The sequence below is a fragment of the Molothrus ater genome, chromosome 2 (genome assembly GCF_012460135.2).
Source record: "Molothrus ater isolate BHLD 08-10-18 breed brown headed cowbird chromosome 2, BPBGC_Mater_1.1, whole genome shotgun sequence".
In the NCBI taxonomy this organism is placed as follows: domain Eukaryota; kingdom Metazoa; phylum Chordata; class Aves; order Passeriformes; family Icteridae; genus Molothrus; species Molothrus ater.
The window spans coordinates 2266753-2292357 of record NC_050479.2 but is presented as its reverse complement, the minus strand read 5'-3'; the positions used below and the strand labels follow the sequence as shown (position 1 = coordinate 2292357).

Sequence of the window (25605 nt, the reverse complement as noted above, 5' to 3'; positions counted from 1 at the left end):
GTTATCCCTCCTTTTTTATGATGAGCACCAAGCAAAAATAAGAATTCAGTGAATGCTGCCAAGTTCACCAGAGGGGTTTAAAGAAGTGGCCACTGTTCAGCACTAACCAGAGGCCCCCAGCCCCTTGTGGGTTGGGAATGAACCCTCTCATCCCCCAAAACTGTGGCTGAACCCTCTCATCCCCCAAACCTGAGATGCCAGAGCTGACTGGGAGCAGCAGGGGTCACACATGGAGCCTCTGGAGCTGATCCCAAAGTTCTGCCTGGCATGGGACACGCAGGGAGAATCACAATCACCCTCCAGGGTCCCACCAAGGACTCGTGGGCAGCTCAGCTGGGGCCCAGCAGCCTGAGCCTCCTTCCTGAGTACAGGAGACACAGAACCCCAAATCCCCGGGGCTGGCCCAGCCCTGCCAGCCCGTGCAGTGCCAGCTGTGCCCCGTGGGCACCTTGTCCCCAGCCCAGAGCACTCAGTGCCACCTGCAGGGGACACCTGCAGGGCTGGGCACTGCAAAGCTCCCTGGGCAGCCCCTGCCAAGGCCTGAGCTCCCTTTCCATGGGCAAATTGCTGCTGCTGTCCAAGCTGAGCCTGCCCTGGCCCAGCCTGAGGCCGTTCCCTCTGCTCCTGTCCCTGTTCCCTGGGAGCAGAGCCCGACCCCCCCGGCTGTGCCCTCCTGGCAGGGACTTGTGCAGAGCCACAAGGGCCCCTGAGCCTCCTTTGCTCCAGCCCCAGCCCCTGCCCAGCTCCCTCAGGGATTCTCCAGCCCCTGCCCAGCTCCCTCAGCTGGGATTGACTCTTCAGAACCTTCACCACCCTCAGCAGGAAAGATCCATGTCTGGAACAGAGGCAGAGACTGAATCTCCATCCCAGCTCCAGGTTATCTCCAGCAGCTCCATCTCCCATGTCCAAAGGAAAAGCTCATTTCAGTAGAGAAATCATTTCAGGATGAGCTGAATTATCTGCTACATCTGATTCCAACTTCACTCCAGCCCAAGGGAGCCAACTCCCACTCATGTTTCACCCGAAAGCCCCTGGAAAAAGCCACCTCCAGCTCCCTGTGGGTTAATCACAGAATCCCAAAGGATGCAGCCAATAGCTCCTTCCCTATTTAAACACAGTCTGAATTGGGTATTAACTACCTGCTGTGTTTGGCAGCTCTCTTATTCCTAAAATAAATAACTGTATGAAAAGTCATAAACTCTATATTGGACTTTTTCATTAAAAAAAAAAAGGCAGAAAAAAATCAAAGTACTGTCAGGATTTTAGCAGCCTCACTTCTTGCAGTAAATCTGCTTCCACAGCTGTTCCTGCTGTACTGTGTCCTTCAGCCAAGAGCTGCTGCAGTCCAACATTTCCTTCTTAAGTTATTCCTTACCCAGAGCAAAGCCAGGGGAATTTTGGACAGGGCTTGCCTGCTCAAAATTATGAATGTGCTCTTATTAGAGCAGGTTGCATGTTTTATATTAAATATTCATTCAAATAACAATCCAGCAAAATGTTTGTCGGGATAAGAGTTACTTTGGCTGAAAGGACACATTTTTCTTCCAGTCTCCACCAAAACTCGCCCATATTTATCATGTCCAAGATCTAAGAGGATCTTGATTGAACTTGGTTGAGCTCCTTCAGCAGTGCCAGATCCTGTTCTCCTGTTTCAGAGCTGCACCACTTCAGGAATTGCATGGTTGTCACCAGGGAAAAGCCTTTTACGGGTTCAAGCTTTTTACAGGGGGGGAAAAAAGCAAAAAAAAAGGAGGGGAAAAAAAGAGGAAAGTGGCATTTTCTCCTCCTGCCTCTTAAAAACCTGCCCACGTTGAGCTGAGAGCCACAAAGTGTCTCACAATGGTTTGATTGCATGGAATTTTGGAATGGTTTGGGTTGGAAGGGACCTCAAAGCCCACCCAGGGCCAGCCCTGCCATGGCAGGGACACCTCCCACTGTCCCAGGTGCTCCAGCCCCAGGGTCCAGCCTGGCCCTGGGCACTGCCAGGGATGGGAAGTCCAAAACCTTCCAAGCAATCCGTGCTTCACCACCCTCATTATAAAGAATTTCCTCCAAAAATCCCATCTGTCCCTGCCCTCCCTCATCCTAAAACCATTCCCTCTTTTCCCATCACTCCATCCCTTGGGAAATGTCCCTCTCCAGGTCAAACCATGAAGGAAAAGTTTCCCTGAAACCCCAGAGAACTCCAGAGCTCCACTCCTCGTTCTGAGGCAAAGCCCAGCTCCAGGAGCTGCTTCCATGAACAAAATGAAGGATTAGCAACGTTGCCATCGTGTGGCTGCTCCCAGCCAAGGCTCATGAGCCTGAATTTATCCATCAGAAAGAATTTTCCACCTGGATCCTTCTGATAAAGCTCCGAAACGATGCTGGAAGTTGTTACTACTACAGGATATAATTACAATAATTATTTTTATAGCAAGACCGTGTGTGCAGTGGATAGGGTGAAACCACAGCTCTGCCTGTGCTCCTTACCCTCAGGGATTTATAGATCATATTGAAAACCTCACTCCAAAATTCATCTTGAGCTATCCAAGCAGAAATTCTAGAAGTGAAAATCCTCTCTTCCTGCAGAAACGAGAAGGAAGAAAAAAGGACAAGGAATCAGTTTCAATACTCTTCATATTTGACATGGCTTGAAAGTGAAATTTTAATGTTCCAACTCTTGAATTACTTCATCCCGACTGCTGAAATAATTTGTGAATTTCAGTGATTTTATTCTATTTTCTCTTATAATCCCTTCTCTGCAGTATCACATAAATTCTTCAACACTGACAGGAAAAATCCAAGGGCAGGAACCCCCACAGCCACACCAGAGCAGCTGTGGCCGCCCCTGGCTCCCTGGCAGTGCCCAAGGCCAGCCTGGAGCAGCCTGGCACAGTGGAACCTGTCCCTGGGTGAGCTTTAAGGTCCCTTCCAACCCAAACCATTCCATGATTCTGTGATGTTCTGGAAAATCCCTTCCCTCCTTCTGGGAAGCTGAGAGTGAACAGAAGCACTGGTGAATTTACAGAAACAATGGTGAATTTACCACCCCCCTGCTCCAGGAACCAGCACATCCCAGCTCCTGGCAAAGTTCTCCAATTTTTTTTGGTGGAAAACCCTGCCTGGGCATAAAGTGCAGTTGTTTTATGCCCACCCTTTGCCACTACACAGGATTTCCCATTCCAAGGAATTCCATGGACAAGAACCCACCTTTTTCCTGCACTCTCTGCTCAGAATTTCGTATTTTATCCAATAAAATATTGCAGCAGGACAGTGTTTTGTGCTATTCCTGCTGATCCAAGCAAGGAACTCTGATTTGGCTGTTCCTGGCTGTCAATTTTCCCTTCTTGTAAAATCCATCCCAGAGCAGAGCTGAAGATTTTTTAGAGATTTCAGATTTGGAATATTGGAGCACACAGCCAACACCTCCTCTCCTGCCCTGCTGTTTATTTTTAAGCACATCCAGCTGGTGCAACCCCACTGGAAAGGGGAAAACAAAAACATCCAGAGGCTCCTGCAGCTCCTGCCTTGCAGAAGGAGCACTCAGTGAGCCCAAAGTACCATTTTGAAGGAGATCAATGGAGCAGGCTGAGATCCCACAGCCATTCCCATTCCAACCTGGCCCTTTTCCATTTCCCTCAGCAAACAACACTTCAAAATTCCTCATTTCAGCTTGGCAGAAATCAAAACAAAAACTCCTGCCCAGCTTATTTATTTACTTTTGGTGGCTGAAGGGGAGGAGTTTATGCTGAGACAAATCCTGACATTATTTATCATCAAAATTAGCATTATTGTGCTTAAAACTGAAATCTTGAGGAGGAAAACTTCACAGAGAAATAATTCCCTTCAAAATGAAGCTTTCCTGGTTCAACTCTCAGCAAGGAAAACATTTCAAGTGGAAACCACAAATAACTGGAGCACAAACAGGAAGATTTGGGGAGTTCAGCCCCTGCAGAAAAGATGGCAAAAACTTCAAAGACACAAACAGGTTCCTCTCCTTTCAGGAGCACCAGGATCAGGTTTTCCCAGGCATTGGAAGAGCCCCAATTTATACCCAGTTTCCAGACAGAAAGAAATCTGTGAACCTTTTTAATTCTTCATGCTCTGAGAGGCAAATCCTCTCGGGTTGCAGGCACAGAGGCCTCGGGGCCAGGGCTTTTCCTGGGAATTTTCAGCTGGGGGAAAAAGCAGCAGGATCCTCAGCAATACCAACACCCCTGGGCTGGGAGCTCAGCAGCCACAGGAGGGAAAACTGCCCCCAGTTCCCAGAATTCCCAGAATTCCCAGAATCACTGGGTTGGAAGAGACCTTCAAGACCATGGAGTCCAACCCAGCCCAAACACAACTAAACCCTGGTAGATATTTTTGCCCCCAACGTCCAGGAGGAATGATGAGGTGGACTCCATCTTATCAGAAGGCTAATTAATTAATTTATTATACTATATTATTCTATACTATATTAGATTATGTTACATTACATCTTAACTGAATCTGCACTCATCTCGTGACTGTCAGCCCACAGTCCTGACACACCCACCTGGATTCACCTGGTCAGTGAATCAAACCCCACCAGAACCCAGTTATCAATTCTCTTCAGGTAAACCATCTTCCACCATGCATTCCACTTGAGAACAAACACGGGAGCAGGAAATGAAACAAGAATTGTTTTTCCTTTCTCTGAGGTTCAGAGAATGTGAATCTCAGAAATATTCTTGGGAAGTTGTGCCTTGTGTTTCTCTGTGAAGAGAAATGTGGCTACACCCAGTGCCACATCCAGGCTTTGTTAAACACACCCAGGCATGGGGACTCCACCACCTCCCTGGGCAGCCATTCCAGAACTTTCTCACCCTTGCTGGAAAAACCTTTTCCCTGCTCTCCAGCCTGGATTTCCCTTGGTGCAGCTCGAGGCTGTGTGCTCTGGGTGTGTCAGTGCTGCTGGAGAAAGAGCCCAGGGCCAGCTGAGCCCAGGCCCCTTTCAGGAGCTGTGCAGAGTGAGGAGGGCAGCCCTGAGTCTCCTTTGCTCCAGGCTGAGCACCCCCAGCTCCCTCAGGGCTTCCTCAGAGGGTTTGTGCTCCCAGCCCCTCTCCAGCCTCCTTGGCCCCTCTGGATGTGCTCAGGGTCCCCAGGTCCTTCCCAAACTGAGGGGCCAGAGCTGGGCACAGCACTCCAGGTGTGCCCTCAGCAGTGCAGGGACAGAATGACCTCCCTGCTCCTGGGACAGCCAGGGACAGACACAGGGACAGACACAGGGACAGACACAGGGACAGAATGACCTCCCTGCTCCTGGGACAGACAGGGACAGACACAGGGACAGACACAGGGACAGACACAGGGACAGAATGACCTCCCTGCTCCTGCTGGCCACTCCATTCCTGATCCAGACCAGGAGCCATTGCCCTTCTTTTTTTTGCTCATTCCAGCTTTTCTGCTGGGCTTGGAGCAGCTGCAGGGAGACCCCAAGATGATGAACATGGAAAAGTTTCTCTGACAGAGACGGGGAAGGAGGAGCAGCCTCAGCACCCCCAGTCCCATCCCTCTGCAGCTCTGTCAGATCCCCTTGGAAGGGGAATGGCAGCATCCCAAAATCCCACACCTGAGGAAGAACAGAGCTGCTGTGTGGGGTTGGGGCTGCTCAGGGAGAGGCATAATTGGGACCAAATGTTGGGATTTGATTTCAGAGATGATTGGTAAAAGTGCTGCTGAGTGAGGGCTGAGAGATCTGAGCAGGAACGTCTGGAATGAGCAGGGGAAAATATCTGGGAAGGACAGAGGGGTTTGGGATGGGAGGGACCTTAAGAATCATCCAACTCCCCCCCCTGCCATTGCAGGGACACCTTCCACTGTCCCAGGCTGCTCCAAGCCCCAGTGTCCAACCTGGCCTTGGGCACTGCCAAGGATTCCTCAGGTCTGGGTTCACATTCTGGGATGGTGAGCTCTGTGCACAGAGCAGGGAGACAAAACAATTCCTGCTCCAGCTGGGCACCAAGGACAAATGATCCAAATCTCAGCCCCAGAGCACAAACCCCGTGGGCTGGAGAGAGAAAAACAAGCAGGGTGGGACTGCAGGGGCTAAAGCTGGAATGGGACAATGAACTGCAAGGTGCAAATGGAGCAGAACTGATCCCAGGGACAGACCCCGTGCCCGGCTGTGCATTTTGGGGCCATTTTGGTTCATCTTGGGTGCAGCCCTGGCTGGGCTCTGGTGCTGCCCAAGGTGCATCCATGGAGGAGATGCTTTGAATCAATCCCTGCTTTATTCTTTAGCTCTGCCCAGCCTCTGCTCTGGGCCAGCCTGCACAAGGCACCACCAGGGATCCAGGGGCAGCCCCAGCTGCTGTGGGCACCCTGTGCCACCTCCCAGGGAACAATTCCTTCCCTTTATCCACCCTAAGCCCACTCCTTGTCATCCCAAAGCCACTCCCCCTTGTCCTGTCTCTCCTCTTTTCCCATCACCTCCTCCAGGCACTGAACATTCTTCCCTTGCTGGACTTTTCTCCCAAGCCCTAAATCCACGCCAGCCTCTCCCTAAAGGCTGCCAGCAGCTCTGTGGGCTGTTCCTGCAGTCAGAGCTTCTGCTGGATGTGCAGTCCTGGGAATCTGTACCCCCTCAGCCCATGGCTAACCCAAGATCTGATGCTTGGAGCACTCTGTGCTGCCAGTTCCTCCTGGAAAAGGCTCTGGATGCCCTGAGTAGGAGAGGCTGTGATCATGATTGAAGTCATCTTGCTGTGTCCTCTTCCCTCTAAAACCCTTCTTTGCTTCTTCAGCACGTGGAAAAAAACCCTGAAATAATCAGTTTGTAGAACAAAAAAATATAAAAGTAAAGAGGATGAAGAATGTCTGAAGGATGAAGTCTGGAGCAGAGGGGAGTTTCTGCTCAGTTTGCTCTGCTTTAGGGAATGCTGTCACCTGCTGGCAGGAGAGTCAGAAATTGGAGTTTTGTGGGAATAAAAAAGAGCCTCCCCATTCCAGAGGGGAAAAACCCCACAAAAGCCCTCCCAAGTAAAAGCCAGGCTGGGAAATGAGGCGTTCTTGGGACAGAGGGATCCTCACTGGGCGGAGGCTCCTGCACAGGAATTCCCAGAGACACCAAAGTCCCTCTCAGCTTCCCTCGCACACACCCAGCCCAATTTCTGCCTCCTTCTCCAACCTCTCTGCACATCCCAGCTCCCATTAACCCCTTCATGTCCCTTTTCCTCTCCCAGCCACCTCCATTCCCAGGGACACTCCCTCCTCTCTTCCAGCCATCTCCCACCTTCCCCGTGGCCAGGGAAAAGCAGGAGCTCCCACAGGGCAGGGACCTCTCACACCTCCCTGAATTCCACAATTTCCATTTCTCACAGGCAGCACTGTGAGATCTGGGACTGCCACAAATTGGCCCTGCGCTGGCCACTCCAGGGCTGTGGTTGGGAAAAAATCAGGAAAAAATTATTCCTGGAAAAGGAAGGATGCCCAGGGCAGTGGTGGAATCACATCCCTGATGTCATTTAATTCCTGACATTTTGTTAGCACATAATTCATCTGCCTCTTCTCCAGGGTCCTGCAGCTGCCAGAGCAGAAAACACCCAAAAATCCCCAAAAAGTATTTAAAAAAAAATTAATTTGATGGTCTTTATATTTTATATAATATTTATATAATATTTATATTATATTTATTTTATGTTCATATATTGTTTATTTATATCTATATATTGCTTTTATATTTTAATGTATTATTTATTTATATTAATTTATCTATTTTTATTTATATTATAAATTTTGTAAGCTATAAGTTTATATTATAAATATATTTTATATATTTTTAAGTTTTATTTATAATTATGTTATACTTATACTATATTATATTATATCATGTTATATTATATACTGCATATTATATTATATTATAATAATATATAAATTTATAAAATTATTATATTAATATATTTATATAATATATTATATATATAAATATATATAATTATATTATATAATATATTATATATATTATATAATATATAATTATATATAATTTTATATAATTATAAATTATATATAATATATATTATATATTATATATTATAATATTATTATAATATACTATATTATATATATTAATATTATTATATTATATAATATATACTATTATATGATAATATTATATATTATCATATATAATAATATATTAATTTATAAAATTATATTAATATATTTATATATTATAATAATGATATATAAATATTATATTATATTATATTATATTATATTATATTATATTATATTATATTATATTATATTATATTATATTATATTATATTATATTATATTATTTCCTTATTTAATAACAAAATTCATATAAACACAGGGAATGTGCAGACAAAATGCAGAGCCTGTTTGGAATCCATGGGCAAGGATCAAACAAATTTTGACCAGAAGGCAGTGGCTAATTAATGACAAGATAATTAATATTGGCAGCTGGGTAGGTAAAAATTTAAAATTCAACAGCACAGGAGCACAAGGTGTGGCTGTTTAAAAATGAACCATTATTACACAGCCAAAAATCTTTTCAGGAACAAGACAATCATGAATCCTCACCCAGCTAAAAAGTTACAAAATCTGTTTGAAACCCATCAGAAAAATTGCAAATTCTATTTGAGACCCATCTGAAAAATTGCAAAATCCACTTGAAAGCCATCTAAAAATTGCAAATTGTATTTCAGACCTATCTAAAAAAATGGCAAATTCTATTTGAAACCCATCTAAAAATTGCAAATTCTATTTGAAATTAAACCCATCTAAAAATGGCAAATTCTATTTGAAACCCATCTAAAAATTGCAAGTTCTATTTGAAACTCATCTGAAAAATTGCAAAATCCACTTAAAACCCATCTGAAAAATTGCAAATTCTATTTGAAATGAAACCCATCTGAAAAACTGTAAAATCCATTTGAAAGCCATCTGAAAACTTGCAAACTCTATTTGAAATTAAACCCATCTGAAAAATTGCATATTCTATTTGAAACCCATCTGAAAAATTGCATATTCTATTTGAAACCCATCTGAAAAATTGCAAATTACAATTGAAACCCATGTAAAAAGTGCAAATTCTATTTAAAATGAAACCCATCTGTAAAATTGCAAAATCCACCTGAAACCCATATAAAAATTGCACATTCTATTTGAAACCCAGGTTAAAAAATGTAAATTCTATTTGAAATCCATCTGAAAAATTACAAAATCCACTTGAAACCCATCTAAAAAATTGTAAATTCTATTTGAAACTCATCCAAAAAAAATCTAAGTTCTCTATGAAACCCATCCAAAAACCTGCAAATTCTATTTGAAACCACCTGAAAAATGACAAAATCCACTTGAAATCAATCTAAAAAATTGCAAATTCTACTTGAAACCCAAGAAATGTAAGAATGATCTCTTTGTAATTCTTCACTAGAAGAAAACTCAGCTTTAATTAAGTCTAATGAAGATCCATCCTCATCACAGTGAGAAAACAAAGATCCCACCAAGTTTCCTCCAACTTTTTGCTCATTAATTGCTGAAATTTAATTGGAGGCAAGATTCATTTGCCTGAAGGACTGACAGAGGGGTTTGTTAATATTTCCTCCCTGTGAGACTTTTGTGAGTCACTTCTGGAACATTTGTATTTCTGCTTTTATGAAGTATTAAATGCTAAAAAGAAGTTTTAGGTGTAGCAGTTTCCCATCCACTGGATTGTGTTTTATTGGCCAAGGGAGTTGGGGAAAAAGGGGAAATTTCAATGTACACACTCAAATCCTGCTGCCTCAGGAAAATCTCACAGCTGCATTTCTTTTTTGAGTCCAGAAATTAAACAAGAAGAACTTTCTGCTGTTTCATTCTTCCAGCAGCTCTTCAGAGAATTCCTTCCTTTTGCTTTCTTGTTTCTTGCAGTTAAATCTTCCCATTTCTGCTCCCACATCCCAACCCTGAGCTTTGTGCTGAGCTCAGAGTGAATCAGCCCCACCCCACAGCTACTGGGGAGCATCATTTTACACCAGAAATAACCAAAAATGCTGGAATGACACCATTTCCTCTTTTTTTAGGTCTTGAACAACATCAAATCTTATGAATGCATTTGATTCTTTTTGCCAGACAGTTCCTGGAAGGTAGAATGCTTTCTAAACTTGATTTAGGGACTCTGGTGGAGACTCACATCTTACTGGATGGGTTTTTAATCCCCACATTTCCCTGATTTCCTTATCCTTGAAGTCACTTCCCAACTATTCCTCCTGCTGCAGAACCACATTCCTGAAACCTGGATCTTCTCCTGGCAGTTTCTTCACAGAAATGTTGATGTTTCTGCATCAAACCTGCCCAGGGAACTGGGACTGGGAATTGAGGATTGAATTTTTGCAAAAAGAAATGCACTCAGACATGGCTGCTTTGCCTTCAGGCTGGGAGGGGTGTGCTCAGCCTTTATTTGTTGGACTCACAGCTGCTCTGGTCTCCAGCAGCTGCAGGAAGGGACAAATCCTCAGTCCTGGCACGTTTTGGGGCTGGGGGAGCTTGGAGGCTCTCATCAGATGGCAGTGGCTTCTCTGGAAGAATCAGACAGGAAAATCATTTCAAATGAATCAATTCAGATTTAAAAACCACCCAGCCCTGGTCTGAGAGTGTCCAGCACCTGCAACAAGGATAAGCTGGAACTACAGAAGTCTTTGTAAAGCTGGAGAACATCACCCCCATGAATTTATCCTTGGTTCTACAAACCTGTAGGGACAGCCACCATCAGCTGCCCCAGAGCAGGGAGAACACATTTCATACTGCCCAAAGCACCTCTCAAAACAATCTCAATCTCTCGAAGCACGCATCAAAACTAAGAAGAAGCTTCAGAAATTGTAATCAGAGTGAGGATTTTTTACAATATAAATCTGTAATAGAAAAATCTGCCTGGGAAGAGACTTGGCTGGTGTTCAGAGCCACAAAAACTCACCATGTTCCTGTTCTGAGGAAGGAGGGATGGGGGCTGGGTCTGGAAATGCAGAGGCTGGGGTGTCTGGCTTCAAGGAAATCAAGTTTATTCTCCTTTAAAAGAGCAGAAACAGTTAAACTGCTTTATAGACATCACTTCCATGAGTGTTTCACTTCAAGATTTAATTAATATAGAATCACTTAACTGCAAAGGTAATTCAGATGTGTTTTACTGCACATTTTCCCTTCTTTTTACAAGTTGAATGGAGCATTATCCACTTCCAATGCCCTGCCATGGGCAGGGCCACCTTCCACTGGAGCAGGGTGCTCAGAGCCCCAGTACAATCAACACCTGGATTACTGGCAATTCCTAAAAAATGAGATCTTTTAGGAAGTCACCTAATCCATGTTCTAAGTTCCACACCAAGGGCCTGGCTAGACTTGCAGAAGGGTTTTTAAACAGCTCCTAGCAGCTGAAGGCTTCAGGTACCACTTTTGTGCACAAAACTGGAGCTGAAGACAGAATCACAGAATATTCTGAGCTGGAAGAGAGAGATCCAAGAGGATCAAAGCCCAACTCCTGGCCAAGACAGACACTTTCTGTTGTGAAGGCTCAGGTGAATTTGCTGCCTCACATTTCAAGCAGAAACCTAAAAGCTCCACATTTAGGAGACATTTTGACCTCTCGTTTGCAGCACAACAAAAAAACCCCACATCAAGAGAGCTCCCACTCAGAGCCAGGGCTGGGAATTTGTGTGCAAAGCTCAGCCTTTAAATGCAGCACAAGCACAAATTGCCTTGGCCCTTTTATTTCCAAGTGGAAGGGGCAGCAGAAATCTCACCTGGGTGTTTTGAAACAGGACTGCAGAGTGGTGAGGGTGACCCTCCTGGGCTGGGGGCCTCTGCTGCTCTGGGTGCCTGCCTGGCTGCTCCTCCTCTCCTCTGAGGATGGCACTGGGGTGCTTTTGATGCCCACAGGGGTGGAAGGGGATGGCACTGGAATGGTTTTGATGCCCACAGGGGTGGAAGGGGATGGCACTGGAATGGTTTTGATGCCCACAGGGGTGGAAGGCAGCTCCTTCCCAACAGTGCTGGGGGTTTGGGGTTGCACTGGGGGATCCTTGCTGGGAGGGGTCCCCTCTGGCAGCCTGGAACCTGGAGAAATGACTTTGTGGGATTGGCTCTTCTTGGCTTTCTTGTCTGCTCCAGGAGTCCTGACATGGATCTGGGGCTTTTCCTTGAGGGGCACTCCCAGCTCATCCTCCTCGAAGGTGACGAAGGAGCAGTACCCATCCGTGGAGGAAATGGCCAGGAAGGATCCATCACTGGACCTGTTTGGGATTGATTTATTCCCATTAAAGACCAAGATTTTACTTCAACTGATTAAAATAATTCTCTAATTTACAGAGCAAACAGGGATGGATTGCTGCTCAGACACTGAGTGACCACGTGTGTGGCATAAATGAAATACAAAGCCAAGGCAGGGCTCACGGTGGACATGGAAAAAGGACATTTCCCCATGACAATAAACCTCAGGAACACAATTCCTTACCATGAAATGTCACTCAGGGTGTGGTAATGGATGTTGGAGACATAACCAAAGGGGAAGGACTGCTCAGTGTCATAAAAAAGCACAGAATCTTCTGAGGCAACAGCAAACACCAATCGATAGGGGAGGTTGAACAGGGCAGGGGGGGATTTGGGACTGATTTCATCTGCAAAGAAATGAACAGTGAGAATTCTCTTGTATTTATTGCAAGGTAGTGACTGCACTTAGGCATTAATTTAAATAAAATTACAGCATCAATCAGTGTAAACACTGAGCAGACAGCTCTTGCATAAAATGAAAAATTCAACATTTCTGTTGTCTGAAATTTACTTTTTATTTTCTTAGTTGAAAAACAAAAGGGCACCTTTCTCCCTCTGGATCACTACTGTTTTGTTTTGTAAATTTTTCCCTGTTTTCCAGCTGGAGTTTTTCAGCATATTTATAAGAAGTTTAATATTAAAGTTAATATTTTAGAGGAGCTACAGAGATCAACTGCAGACCCTCATCTCCTTGCTTTGCAACACTATGGATCTAAAATTATGATGGAAATAGAACAGGTAAATCCTGTAAGGAATACTACAAATTTAACCTTGAAAGAAAGGAGCCAAGCTCTGCCCTTCCACCTGAGTAATGCCAGTCTTGTTAAAATATAAACACTCCTGGACCCACAGTAAAGCTGGATTAAATAAATACAAAACAAATTCTTGTGCAACTTCACATAATCCTGCCCCCAGCTCAGAATTCCTGCTCTGCCCAGTAACAGCAGCACTGCTTCCTTGAATAAACACCAGTGGTTGTGGCAAACTCCTCCAACTCCCTGTGATGTGGGCAGCTGAGACTAACAGGAATTATTTCACTGCACTGCTCCTCTGGTGCTAAACCAGGTTATTTCTTTTGAACACAAAATGGTTAACAGCTGAAGGAAAATATTTCACAGTGCTCCTGCAGCCTGAGAGGCCAAGGAACAACATTCATCCCCTCTACCAAAAGCAACTCATGAGGGACTTGAGGTGAACTCAGGGCCTCAGAGTCAGGAAGCAACTTCTCAGCACTGTCTCAGAGGAATGAATGCTGAAAGGCTGGGGCATAAAACAGTGTCCAGCCACATCTTTCCCAGATTTGCTGGGAGTTCCCACTCCCTGAAGTGGGAAAGTTCCCACTCCCTGAAGCTTCCCATATGTCTTAGGTTGGAAATGGGGCTGTGTGTTCTGTTCCCATCTGTCAGAGCTGGGGCAGTTCTCTGCTGTCCATGGGGCAGTTTTTTCTTTCTCTCTCCCACAGCCAATCCTCCCTGCAGGAGATCTCTGCTGTCCATGGCCACTGAGTGTCCCTGCAGGGCTGATCCAATCCCATCATCCCATGGGGAGATGCTGCGCCCAGGGGAGGAGCCAAGCATTCCTACCTGGATCCAATCTGAGGTGCTGGGACAGCCCAGCAGCCTTTGCCCAGTGCATTGCCAGAGGAGCAGCTTCTGCTGCCCTGCATTGCCAGAGGGAGCCCAGGCCCATCTCCAGCAGCCCTGGAGCTGCAGAGGAAAACTCCCCCCTTGTGCAGGATCCCTGCTCCAGGAGAGCCACAGCTGGCACTGCAGGAGGGCTGAGCCCCCATGGGATGGGGCTGTGCCACCCCCTGGCACACAGAGGGGCACCTCCTATTCTGACTCTGGCAGTGGTTTTTTTGTTTGTTTGTACTACTGCATTTGTATTTTTACTTTTCCCAGTAAAGAGCTGTTATTCCTACTCCCATATCCTTGCCTGAGAGTCCCTTCATTTCAAAATTATAATAATTCAGACTGTAATAATTTGCATTTTCTATTTCAGGGAGGCTCCTGCCTTCCTGAGCACCCAGCTGCCTTCCCAAACCCACTGACCATACCTTCAGCAGAGGCTCCTCTCAGCTCAAAGTACACAGGGCAGCAGCGAACAGCCAGAGTGCCCTTGCCAGGACAGGGCAGGTGACCCACGGGCCTTAGAGAGAGCCAGGAGTTCAGAAAACACATTTGCACTATTGGAATTGTTTATTTTTCAATCCAAACAGATTTTTATCTCACTAAACCCCTACCTTTTAAGGTTGTTTCTGGAGAAAACATAGGTGGTGTTTGTAACGTTCTCTCCTGATTCCACACAGCCAGCTGCAAAAACAAAGAGTCCAACATTACTCATCACCTCAGAGAGCTCCTGAGCACACACCTTGTATCCACAAACATTCCAGTTCCTGGCAATTAGGCCTCTCCAGAAATATTCTAATTCCCAGGAATTAGGCTTGTCAGTTGGGCAAAAGCTGAATACAACTTAAAAAGGCATCCCAAATATTTATTTAGTGCTGGTTTTGTTTTTCCTTATACACTTCCCTCTTCAAAGCTGCTTTTTGATGTTGCCAGACATCAATAAAAGCAGGGTTTGGACAGGCACACACTGATCCCTCCTTGCTGGGCTGTTTTTACTCTGAATGCAGAATGTTCTGAGGGAAGGACAAAATCAAAAAAACCCCACTCGTTATCATTCATTTCTATCTTAAGACTTCTGGAGTTGCAATTTATCCAGCGAAAATGCCATAAATAGCACTTTTATCACAGGAGAAATTTGATGTTGTGGATTGTTGATGGAGAATATTGTGGAGTTTTTCTTTTCTTCAATAAGGAGAATGAGGAATGGCTTAATTAGGATAAATCGGCATCACTGAGATGCAGGAAATATTAAGGAACATTCAAATTAGGATATAAGAGATTGAGGGAGCTGGGAAAGGGGCTCAGCCTGGAGAAACCTTAGGTTCTCAGGGAATGCTTTGGGTTGGGAGCCATCCCAACTCAGGGGGCCCTTGTGGCTCTGCACAAGTCCCTGCCAGGAGGGCACAGCCGGGGGGGTCGGGCTCTGCTCCCAGGGAACAGGGACAGGAGCAGAGGGAACGGCCTCAGGCTGGGCCAGGGCAGGCTCAGCTTGGACAGCAGCAGCAATTTGCCCATGGAAAGGGAGCTCAGGCCTTGGCAGGGGCTGCCTAGGGAGCTTTGCAGTGCCCAGCCCTGCAGGTGTCCCCTGCAGGTGGCACTGAGTGCTCTGGGCTGGGGACAAGGTGCCCATGGGGCACAGCTTGGATTCCATGACCTTGGGAATGTTTTCCAAGCTCAGTGACACAACCCAAGTGCCAGGAGATGTCCCCACACCTGGAGTGAGCAGATAGGAGCCATCAGGAGTGAAGCTGAGCCTGCGGAAGAACGACTTCATGCTGTCGTCGTGAAACATCCGAAAGCTCCTGGCCTGCAACACAGAAATCAGGACTGTGGAAAAGGCCAGGAATGTGCAACTGCCATCCCTGGGACACAAAACATCCACTTGGACACTCCAGCCTGATGGAACTTTGCAAATAAAAGCTTTAAGAAGCCATGGCTCCTTCAAGCTCTCTATAAATTCTTCACAGCTAAGAAAAATAATCCTTGATCCCTCTTGAGCTGCAAAGCAAAACACTCCCAGAGCTGTCACCTTAAAGCAGCCATCAAAAAACAGTCATAACCTGGAGAACAACATTGTTTAACACCCAGTGCTGCTCAGGCATCTCGTGCTAACCCCAGGATTAGAGGTTGAAAGAAAACTTCTCCCATGGCAAAGTGCCTGCTCTCAGGCCTGTTCTTCAGTGTCCATAAAACTCTTACCAATGTTTTCCCCCAAAAAGAAAAGGAATGAATAGAAGGAATTAAGAAAGTTACAGCCAGCCTGGAGGTGTTATTTTACTATCACTTAAAGCTGTTTGGGAGGAAACAAAAGCTCTTTGTTTTCCCTCTTAGGGTTAGAGTTTCCTAAATAATCCCTAATTCATATCTTTCTTCAAAATCTAATTACCTTCTTGAAAATTCCTGGCTGTTAACTTTAAAATATTATTACTATTAACTTTAAAATATTATTACTATTAACTTTAAGACATTATCACTATTAACTTTAAAATATTATTACTATTATTATTCACATCCATTCCTAAACTCCAGGCTACTGCCAGGTATGTTTGAAATTTTCCCTGTTAAGAACTGTTTTCTCCACACTATTTTTAATTTTTACAACTAAAGGATTACCTTACTGCTTTCATCAGCAAAAAATTTTGGGGATGTGGTTTCGGGGTGATGATGGTGGGAGTGGATGAGTGTGAAGGTTTCTTGCAACCTTGATGATTCTACAACATAGGAATTGTTTGAATGGAAAATATTGGATCTTTGGGTTTCATGGAACAGGAAGTTTAGCTAAAAGAGCCCCCAGCAGAGTTGGCAGCCCCAGCAGAAGCAGGTACCTCTCCTTCAGCTCCCGACCCCGATGGCATCTTGGTGACATTGAAGGCCACTCGCTTGGTCTGGGTGCTGTAAACTCGCAGGACCCTGCGTGGGAGAGCAGAGTGAGCCAGCAGGGAATGATGGAGTGCATAGGGTTGGGAGGGACATGAAAAATCAGCCATTGCTGCCATGGCAGGGACACCTCCCAGTGCCCCAGGCTGCCCCAGCCCCAGTGTCCAACCTGGCCTTGGGCACTGCCAGGGATCCAGGGATGGAATTCCATGCCAGCCCTGCCCACCCTGCCAGGGAACAATTCCTCATTGCCAAGATCCCACCCAGCCCTGCCCTCTGGCAGTGGGAGCCATTCCCTGTGTCCTGTCCCTCCATCCCCATGTCCTGTCCTTCAACCCTGTGAGGAAGCCCTGAGGGAGCTGGGGGTGCTCAGCCTGGAGCAAAGGAGACTCAGGGCTGCCCTCCTCACTCTGCACAGCTCCTGAAAGGGGCCTGGGCTCAGCTGGCCCTGGGCTCTTTCTCCAGCAGCACTGACACACCCAGAGCACACAGCCTCGAGCTGCACCAAGGGAAATCCAGGCTGGAGAGCAGGGAAAAGGTTTTTCCAGCAAGGGTGAGAAAGTTCTGGAATGGCTGCCCGGGGAGGTGGTGGAGTCCCCATGCCTGGGTGTGTTTAACAAAGCCTGGATGTGGCACTGGGTGCCAGGGTTCAGTTGAGGGGTTGGGGCTGGGCTGGACTGGATGGCCTTGAAGGTCTCTCCCAACCCAGGGATTCTGGGAATTCTGGGAATTCTGTGAAATTGTCTCTCTCCAGCTTTCCTGGGGCTCCTTCAGGCCCTGCAAGGCCACCCTGAGCTCAGCCCAAAGCTTCTCCTGTGCAGGTGAACAATCCCAGTTCTGCCAGCCTTTCCTATGAACAGCTTCCTTTCACCCCAAGTTTCCCAAAAATGCCCCAGGATCTCCCTTCTCAGTCAGCAGCTCAAAATATAAAAATATAAACCTGGACCACCAGTTGACCATCAAGTAAAATTCTCCTCATGAGACATCACCAGAGGGATGTGTGTGAACGACCAAAGAATCAATGAACCCCTCACAATGCTTGGCAACCCCTCCACAAGGTTTGGCAGGTCCCAGCATTTGGATTTATGGGGGAACAAGGAAATTAGGAAACAGGGAACTGCCAGGCAGTTCCTACCGGCACTGTGGGCTCCTCAAGGGTGGGAACTCACCTTAAAATCAATTAACCACATCTCCATCAGTTCTACCATCATGGAATGCTCTGGGCTGGAAGAGACCTTAAAGATCATTGAACTCCAACCCTGCCTTGAGCAGGGACCTTGCACTGTCCCAGGCTGCTCCATCCCCAAGGATGAATTTATCAGCTCATGAACACAACCTTGCAGCACTCTCTGAAGAGTACCAATAATGATCAATAACATAAAAATTTAACTCCTAAAGGAAGACTCCTAGAAAAGTTTATTTGCTGCTAAGAGAGACTGCAGGAATCATTTACCTTAAGCCAAAAAATTAACTAAAATATCATTTTACTTTCACATCAGCCTGCTTAGACAACAAAGTGAATAAAACAAAACCTCATGTTTATCTGGCATACTTCCTTTTAATTCCTTTTAACCTTGCACTGTCCCAGGCTGCTCCATCCCCAGGGATGAATTTATCAGCTCATTAACACAACCATGCAGCACTCTCTGAAGAGTATCAGTAATGATCAATAACATAAAAATTTAATTCCTAAAGGAATTAAAGGAATTAAGTCTTCCTAAAGGAAGACTCCTACAAAAGTTTATTTGCTGCTAAGAGAGACTGCAGGAATCATTTACCTTAAGCCAAAAAATTAACTAAAATATCATTTTACTTTCAGATCCGCCTGCTTACACAACAAAGTGAATAAAGCAAAACCTCATGTTTATCTGGCATACTTCCTTTCAATTCATCCTCCTGGAAAAAGGAATATTCAGGAAAACCACTCAGACCAACAGCTCACCTGTCACAACTCAGGGTTGCAATATACTGGCCCAGAGGATCCCAGGTTACTCCTTGGACATAACTCTTGTGCTCATTAAATATTGAAACTTTCTGTCCTGAAATTACAAACAGCTTCCAGATCATAAATTCCAACGTGTTTCCAAACATTTCAGACATAAAACAAGACAAAGAAATGCTTCAAAACGTAGGGAAATAATTTTTTAAACATACAAGTGTCCATTGGATGGTGGCTGAAAAGATTATCAGCAAAAGTTGCTTTTAAAGTGCCAGTTAAAGGTTTGTTCACTACAAATTTGATGATTAATTAGAATTAATATTAGATCATTATTTAGGGTTTGTTCACTACAAACTTAACAATTAATTAGAATTAATATTAGATTAATATTATGACTCAGATAAGCAAAGGCAGGAGCTCTCTGACCCCACTGATGTTCCACAGGAGAAGTTCTCAGAGCCAAAATATTGATGAGAGAAAGTTATAGAGAGTTTTAGAAATACTTTGTTGAACACCTGCCACAGGTGGGATTTTTTTCTATTATTTAAGTGTTGCTTTCTTGCAAAGAAATACCAGAAGCCGCCAAGTTTCAAAGAAAATAAATAGCTTTTCAAAAGGAAAGACACAAACAGAGCTCAGGCCATGCTGCACAACACCAAAAAGTGACGTAAGAAGTTTGTGCAAGAGTTTTGGGGGGGTAAAAAATGTGTGAAGTAATTTCCTGAATACTCCAAGGTGGTCAGATTCCTCAGGTGTAAATTGAGAATATTTTATATCTATTTATTGAGGGCCCTCACACACACAGAGAAAATCACACAGAAAAACAATCATCAAAAAGATGTTTCCCATTTTTTGGGGGGGAAATGCCACAAGCCACTTCCAGCAGATCTGGAATTCCACGAGATAACTGCAGCATTTACCTTTATTGACATCCCACATGATTGCTGTGTTATCCACAGAAGCAGATGCCATGTAATTTCCATCTGAGGTCCAACAAATATCATACACATCTTCCAAGTGGCCTCTGGAAGGCAGGAAAAACCAATTATTAATTTGAAAATGAAAAGCTATGTGTGAATATGAGTTTTATGAATTTTTAGGTTAAAAAAAATAGCAAGAGGCAAATAAAAACTCCTGTTGGTGCTTCAAGCACTTCTGCATTCCTCTCACAACAACCTCAGCTGCCAAGAACTGCTGCTTCAGCTTAAAATCACTGCTCTTTGTCCTGTCACCACCTGATTATTCAAAATGTCCCTCTCCCCCCTTTTTCTGAGTCTCATTAACAGGGAGTTACAAGGATTCATATCAGAGCAAACAAACTGTAGACAGTGCTGGAATTCTACACAAACTGAAAAGTGCACCACATGTTAGAAACCACTGGGAAAACAAAACCATTGAAAAGAAAAACAAACTGACCAAACAACAAATTTACCTCAAAGTTTTAATGACTGCCCAGTTCTCCTTGTTGAGCTGAGCTTCATCATCATCCTGAAACACCAACGGCTCCAGCTCTTTGCTGTCATTCAGCTTCCACAGCAAAATGACAGCATCTGCAGAAGGAACCAGAGCAAGCTGCTCAATTTCCCCTTGTCCCTTTTGTTCATTCAGGCGGATTTCATTTAGTTTAAGTTCAAAATTCTGCTGAATGAGGCAGAGGAGAAGCAGCTCTCACCATCCCCTCCTGAGGCCAGGATGTCCCCGCTGGGAGAGAAGCGCACGACGTTGACGGCCTTGGTGTGGCGCGCCAGGTTGGACAGGAACTCCACGATGGCTTTTCCATCCGGGCCCTTCTCCACCTTCCAGATCTGCTTAGGAGAGCGGCACAGGATCATCAGGGTGGGAAGGGCCACCAGCATCACCCCAATCCCTGTCCCCAAGAGCCACATCCAGACTCCTCTGGGACAATTCCAGTGACTCCAAACCTCCCTGGGCAGCTCAGCCCAAGGCCTGACCACTCTGCCACTCTGATTTATTTTCAAATCTCCAATCTGAACCTCCCTGTGATGCAATTTGAGGCCATTTCCTCTCCTCCCTTCCCTTGGTAATGCCTCGGGTTTGAGCTTTTCTGTTTTTCACATTCTGTGCTGCTTCAGTGTGTGGGTCTGAGCTTCATATTCTGGGATGGTGAGCTCTGTGCACAGAGCAGGGAGACAAAACAATTCCTGCTCCAGCTGGGCACCAAGGACAAATGATCCAAATCTCAGCCCCAGAGCACAAACCCCGTGGGCTGGAGAGAGAAAAACAAGCAGGGTGGGACTGCAGGGGCTAAAGCTGGAATGGGACAATGAACTGCAAGATGCAAATGGAGCAGAACTGATCCCAGGGAGAGACCCCGTGCCCGGCCGTGCATTTTGGGGCCATTTTGGTTCATCTTGGGTGCAGCCCTGGCTGGGCTCTGGTGCTGCCCAAGGTGCATCCATGGAGGAGATGCTTTGAATCAATCCCTGCTTTATTCTGTAGCTCTGCCCAGCCTCTGCTCTGGGCCAGCCTGCACAAGGCATCAGTTTCTGGTGACCATGAATCATTGGGACATGGCAGAAGAGCCTGACCCCACCTGACTCCACCCTCCTGTCAGGGAGCATATTTTATGTGAAAGAAAAATGACATTTTTTTAGCCCTAAAATAGATATTAAAAAAATCCCTGAAACATATGCACCATCAGGGAAGAATTTGCCAGTGAGGAAGGAAAAAGTTTTACCTCAGACAACTGGAATAAACTACTACAGAGACTATTTACCAGAGTATGTAATGACAAGGGGGAGTGGCTTCATACTAAGAGAGTAGGTTTAGATTGAATATTAGGATGAAACTGTTCCCTGGCAGGGTGGGGAGGAGCTGGGATGAAATTCCCAGAGCAGCTGTGGCTGCCCTTGGATCCCTGGCAGTGCCCAAGGCCAGGTTGGACATTGGGGCTTGGAGCAGCCTGGGACAGTGGGAGGTGTCCCTGCTTTAAGTCCCCTTCCAACCCCAACCTGTAATTCTATATACAATCTTACACTCTTTCCTGAAACGATCCACTCCCCTTGGCATGTACCTCCCAATAACCCAGTATTTTGGATAATGAAACCAACCCGACATTTTGATAATGAAACCATCCCAGTATTTTGGATAACAGCCCCCACACCCCGCACACCTCCAGCCCCGGTTCAGCTCACCCTCACGGTTGTGTCCACCCCTGCCGAGGCCAGGCGATTGATCCTCCCATCCGCTCCATGCTGGAAATCCAAGCTGTAAACTGGCTCCTTATTATGCCACACGATTTCACAGGTGATGACCTTCATGTTTCCTGGAGAAAACAGAACAAACCCCGCATCAATTCTTGTTCCTTATGGCTCTGGAGGCCAAACTCTGTGCGCATTTCCCAGGCACCGCTGGCAGAGCCTGGAACTGCACCGCAGTCCATTGACAGGATGCTTTGAGGAAGGCTGTTTCTAAAAGTTGTGATTATTATGGCTAAAGTTCCTGTTTAGGGGTTGCAAGAGAGCGGTATCAAGCCCTGTGCATCGGTTTAAGCCTTGAGAGAAAAACTTTTTTCGGGGGTAACAACCCTGCCCGAAATCCAAACAAGGAGGGAGCACGGGCGGCCCGGCGCGGGCTGGGGAAGGGCAGAGGCGCCGCCGGCCGCTCCCGGAGCCGCGGGGATCCCCAGTCCCGCTCTCCAGACCCCAAGGATCACCAATCCTACTCCCCAGAGCCCCAGAACCCCAAATCCCGGTGCGGCTCCCCCGGCTCGGGTCCCCCCCCACTGCCCTCACCTGCGGCCCGCCCGCGGCTCCCGCGCGCTCCCGCCTGCGCCCGCCCCGCGCATGCGCGCGCCCGCCCCGCGCGCCGCCTCAGGAGCTGCCGGGGGCGAAAAAACCGCAAATACATCGGAATAAATCTAAAATGAAAAAAGCCCAGTGCTTGCACTGCTCAAAAGAGTGTTTGCTTTGTTTTGTTTTGATATTTTCATTTCATAGGCATTGCTGTGCTTGACCGGTGTAAATATATAAAAGTCTTAATGGGTAACGTGTCTCCAAACTTCCCTGTTTCAAATGCAAACCTTTTGCCTGAAAAACATAATAATAATGACAAGTTACATTGTGAGAAAACGGCTTCTGCTTTCACTTCTTGCCCAAGGGAAGAAGAGCCTCTGGGCAGGGGAGGTTGAAGCCCAAAATGGGGCTCTGAGAGCTCCCAGACCCCACTGGGCCTCACACAGCAGGGGAGGGAGCAGGAGACGAGGAAGGAAAATTAATTCTACATCACAGAGTTATGGAACGTGAAAAAAGCCCAATGCTTGCACCTCCTCAAAAGAGTGTTTGTTTTGTTTTGTTTTGTTTTAATTTCACAGGCATTGCTGTGCTTGACCGGTGTAAATATATAAAAGTCCTAATGGGTAACGTTTTCGAACTTCCCTATTTCAAATGCAAACCTTTTGCCTGAAAAACATAATAATAATAATGACAAGTTACATTGTGAGAAAATGGCTTCTCCTTTCACTTCTTGCCCAATGGAAGAAGAGCCTCTGGGCAGGGGAGGTTGAAGCCCAAAATGGGGCTCTGAGAGCTCCCAGACCCCACTGGGCCTCACACAGCAGGGATGGGAGCAGGAGAGGACGAAGGAAGATTAATTCTACATCACAGAATTATGGAATGGTTGGGGTTGGAAGGGATCTTAAAGTGCCACCCAGTGCCACCCCTGCCATGGCAGGGACACCTCCCACTGTCCCAGGCTGCTCCAGCCCCAGTGTCCAACCTGGCCTTGGGCACTGCCAGGGATCCAGGGGCAGCCCCAGCTGCTCTGGGAATTCCATCCCAGCCCCTCCAGGGGACAATTTCATCCTAATATTCAAACGAAACCATCTCTTAGTTTGAAGCGATTTCTCCTTGTCCTGTCACTCCATCCTTTGAAAATTGTGTCTTTCTTGTCACCTCCCTTCAGGTCCTGGAAGGCCACACTGAGATCACCCCAAAGCTTCTCTTCTCCAGGCTGAACAATCCCGATTCTCTCAGCCTTTCCATTCCCATGGGAGAACTCTTTGTTGTCATCCCTGTGGCACAGCTCACTGTCATTGTCCCCCTACTGTCTGGACAATCCTTGAATTCTGGAGTCTTCTCCTTGGCACAGCCCAAGGGCTGCTGTGGCTCCACATTGTGCCAGGGCCCAACACAACGCTCAGATCCTTCCCAGCCTGGTGCTCTGGTGGCTTCATGGCAGGAGCTTCCTGGCTTGGGGACACAGGGGCTGTGCCCTCCTGTGCCACCCTCATGGGGGACAATGACAGTGTGAAAAACACCAATCACTTGTTTTTAAAATTTTAAAAATTTAATAGTGATAAAATGGTTATAAAAATAGCACTATTAGAGTAATAAGAATTGGGACAATTTGGTTTAGGACAATATGAGACAATAGAAACAAAGAGTTACGGACATCCAGGTACCTTTTCTGGGCAGCACAAGCCCAAAAACGACCCATGTTAACAAAGGATTAACCCTTAAAAACAACAGCCTGTTGCACATTCACACACCTCATCCATGATGCATAAATTCCATTCAAACACAGGATTCTGTCTGGGCAGTGTCAGCTTCTTCCTCTGAATCCTGACAGCGCCTTCGAGGTGGGAAGAAATTCGTTTCTCCTAATAATGGGGCAATAAATTCTCTTTCTCTGACAGATTCAGGTGTCCTGTGGCTGCTATCTGGTGTGAGTCCTTTCTTTAAAAATGTGTCCTGCATAGCATGGTTTCTATTTTAACATTTTTTAATAACCTAAAACTATATTTAACACACTACTTAAGAGAATTGATACAGCATAACTTTCTAACACAACACATATAATAATCATTTTAATATTTGCAAAAAGCCAATCATAAAATACGCATCTTTCACAGCAGTAACACCCTGAGTCAGGGGTGCTGGGCTGCAGGAGAAGCCCAGGATGGGCTGTGGGGCTGTGGCCCCATGTCCCTTGTGCTCCCCAGCTCTGTGTCCCTCGAGTCCCCTGGGCAGGGCAGCCGTGGCAGAGGTGGCAGAGGTGGCAGTCTGTCCCCACAGAGGGCTGAGGCCTGGCTCTGGCTGCTCTTTCCTCCACAGCTTGGGATGGCCTGTGTGGAAGCAGCTCCTTCCTTCTCCCCCAGTTTGCCACGGTGGGAATTTTTGCCCAAAGAGCTCACCCGGATCAGCCTCACCAAGCCTGGCACCCTCCTGGTGTTGTATCTGCACTTTTCCCACTGTCTGCACACTGCAATCTTCTGTGCTGTGCTCACTCCAAACCTTTCCCCTTCCTGTTTGCCTTAGGTGAGTTATCCTGAGGGAACTCCCTCCTTTGGCAGTGTTTGAGACCATTTATTGAGTTAAGTCATGACAGATCCAGCGCCCTCCTCATCCATCTCCATCAATCTTAACCCCACACCCCAGGGACCCCCAAACCCTGACCCACAAACCGACCCCTTCCTTCTCCATCTCTTTCCAGCTGAGGGAGAAGGATGTGCATGGAACAGGGGATTTTAAAATTATTTTTACCAAAGTCCTGAGGAGTTCCACAGCAGTAGGAAAAACATAATAATCCTAAGATGGTGCAAGTCCACGTGCTCGGTGAATTTCTGAAGGCAAGGAAGCTCATCCATGAATCAACAGCAGAACTTCCTGAAATTCTGGAATTTCAGCTCTGGAATTCAGCTAAATTTGGAAATTTGAAAATTTCCAAATTTGATTTTGGAAATTTCAGCTGGATTCTGGAAATTCAGCTCTCTGAAATTCAGCTCCATTCCGTTTACACCCTCTGGATTATACCAGTGCTGCTTTTTCCATATCCAGGACATTCCCATCCCATTTCCATACCAGTCCTACACCAGACTGAGCCAGGCTTTATTTAGAAACAAACACAAGTTGGGATCCTGCAAAC

The 25605-nt window shown here is 46.0% G+C and overlaps 1 protein-coding gene across 1 annotated transcript; it reads right to left on the bottom strand.

Moving 5' to 3' along the window:
• Positions 1 to 10153: 10153 nt before the first annotated feature.
• On the bottom strand, positions 10154 to 22490 carry CHAF1B (chromatin assembly factor 1 subunit B). Its single transcript, XM_036394125.2, has 14 exons — positions 22476 to 22490; positions 21876 to 22006; positions 20393 to 20525; positions 20153 to 20270; positions 19641 to 19744; positions 18724 to 18820; positions 16730 to 16814; positions 15618 to 15711; positions 14519 to 14588; positions 14333 to 14424; positions 12461 to 12623; positions 11751 to 12239; positions 10931 to 11022; positions 10154 to 10535 (listed from the first exon to the last, which is right to left on the bottom strand). Exons 2-14 carry the CDS (start codon positions 21999 to 22001, stop codon positions 10414 to 10416), a joined length of 1785 nt encoding a protein of 594 aa, XP_036250018.1. The 5' UTR covers positions 22002 to 22006; positions 22476 to 22490; the 3' UTR covers positions 10154 to 10413.
• Between the last annotated feature and the right edge of the window lie 3115 nt (positions 22491 to 25605).

Coding starts and splice junctions, on each gene's coding strand:
- CHAF1B (XM_036394125.2), bottom strand. CDS start 22,001: ATGAAGGTCATCACCTGTGAAATCGTGTGGCATAATAAGGAGCCAGTT. Junction 20,526..21,875: donor GGGTGGACACAACCGTGAGG/GTGAGCTGAACC, acceptor TCTCCTAAGCAG/ATCTGGAAGGTGGAGAAGGG. Junction 20,271..20,392: donor CCTGGCCTCAGGAGGGGATG/GTGAGAGCTGCT, acceptor TTCCTTCTGCAG/ATGCTGTCATTTTGCTGTGG.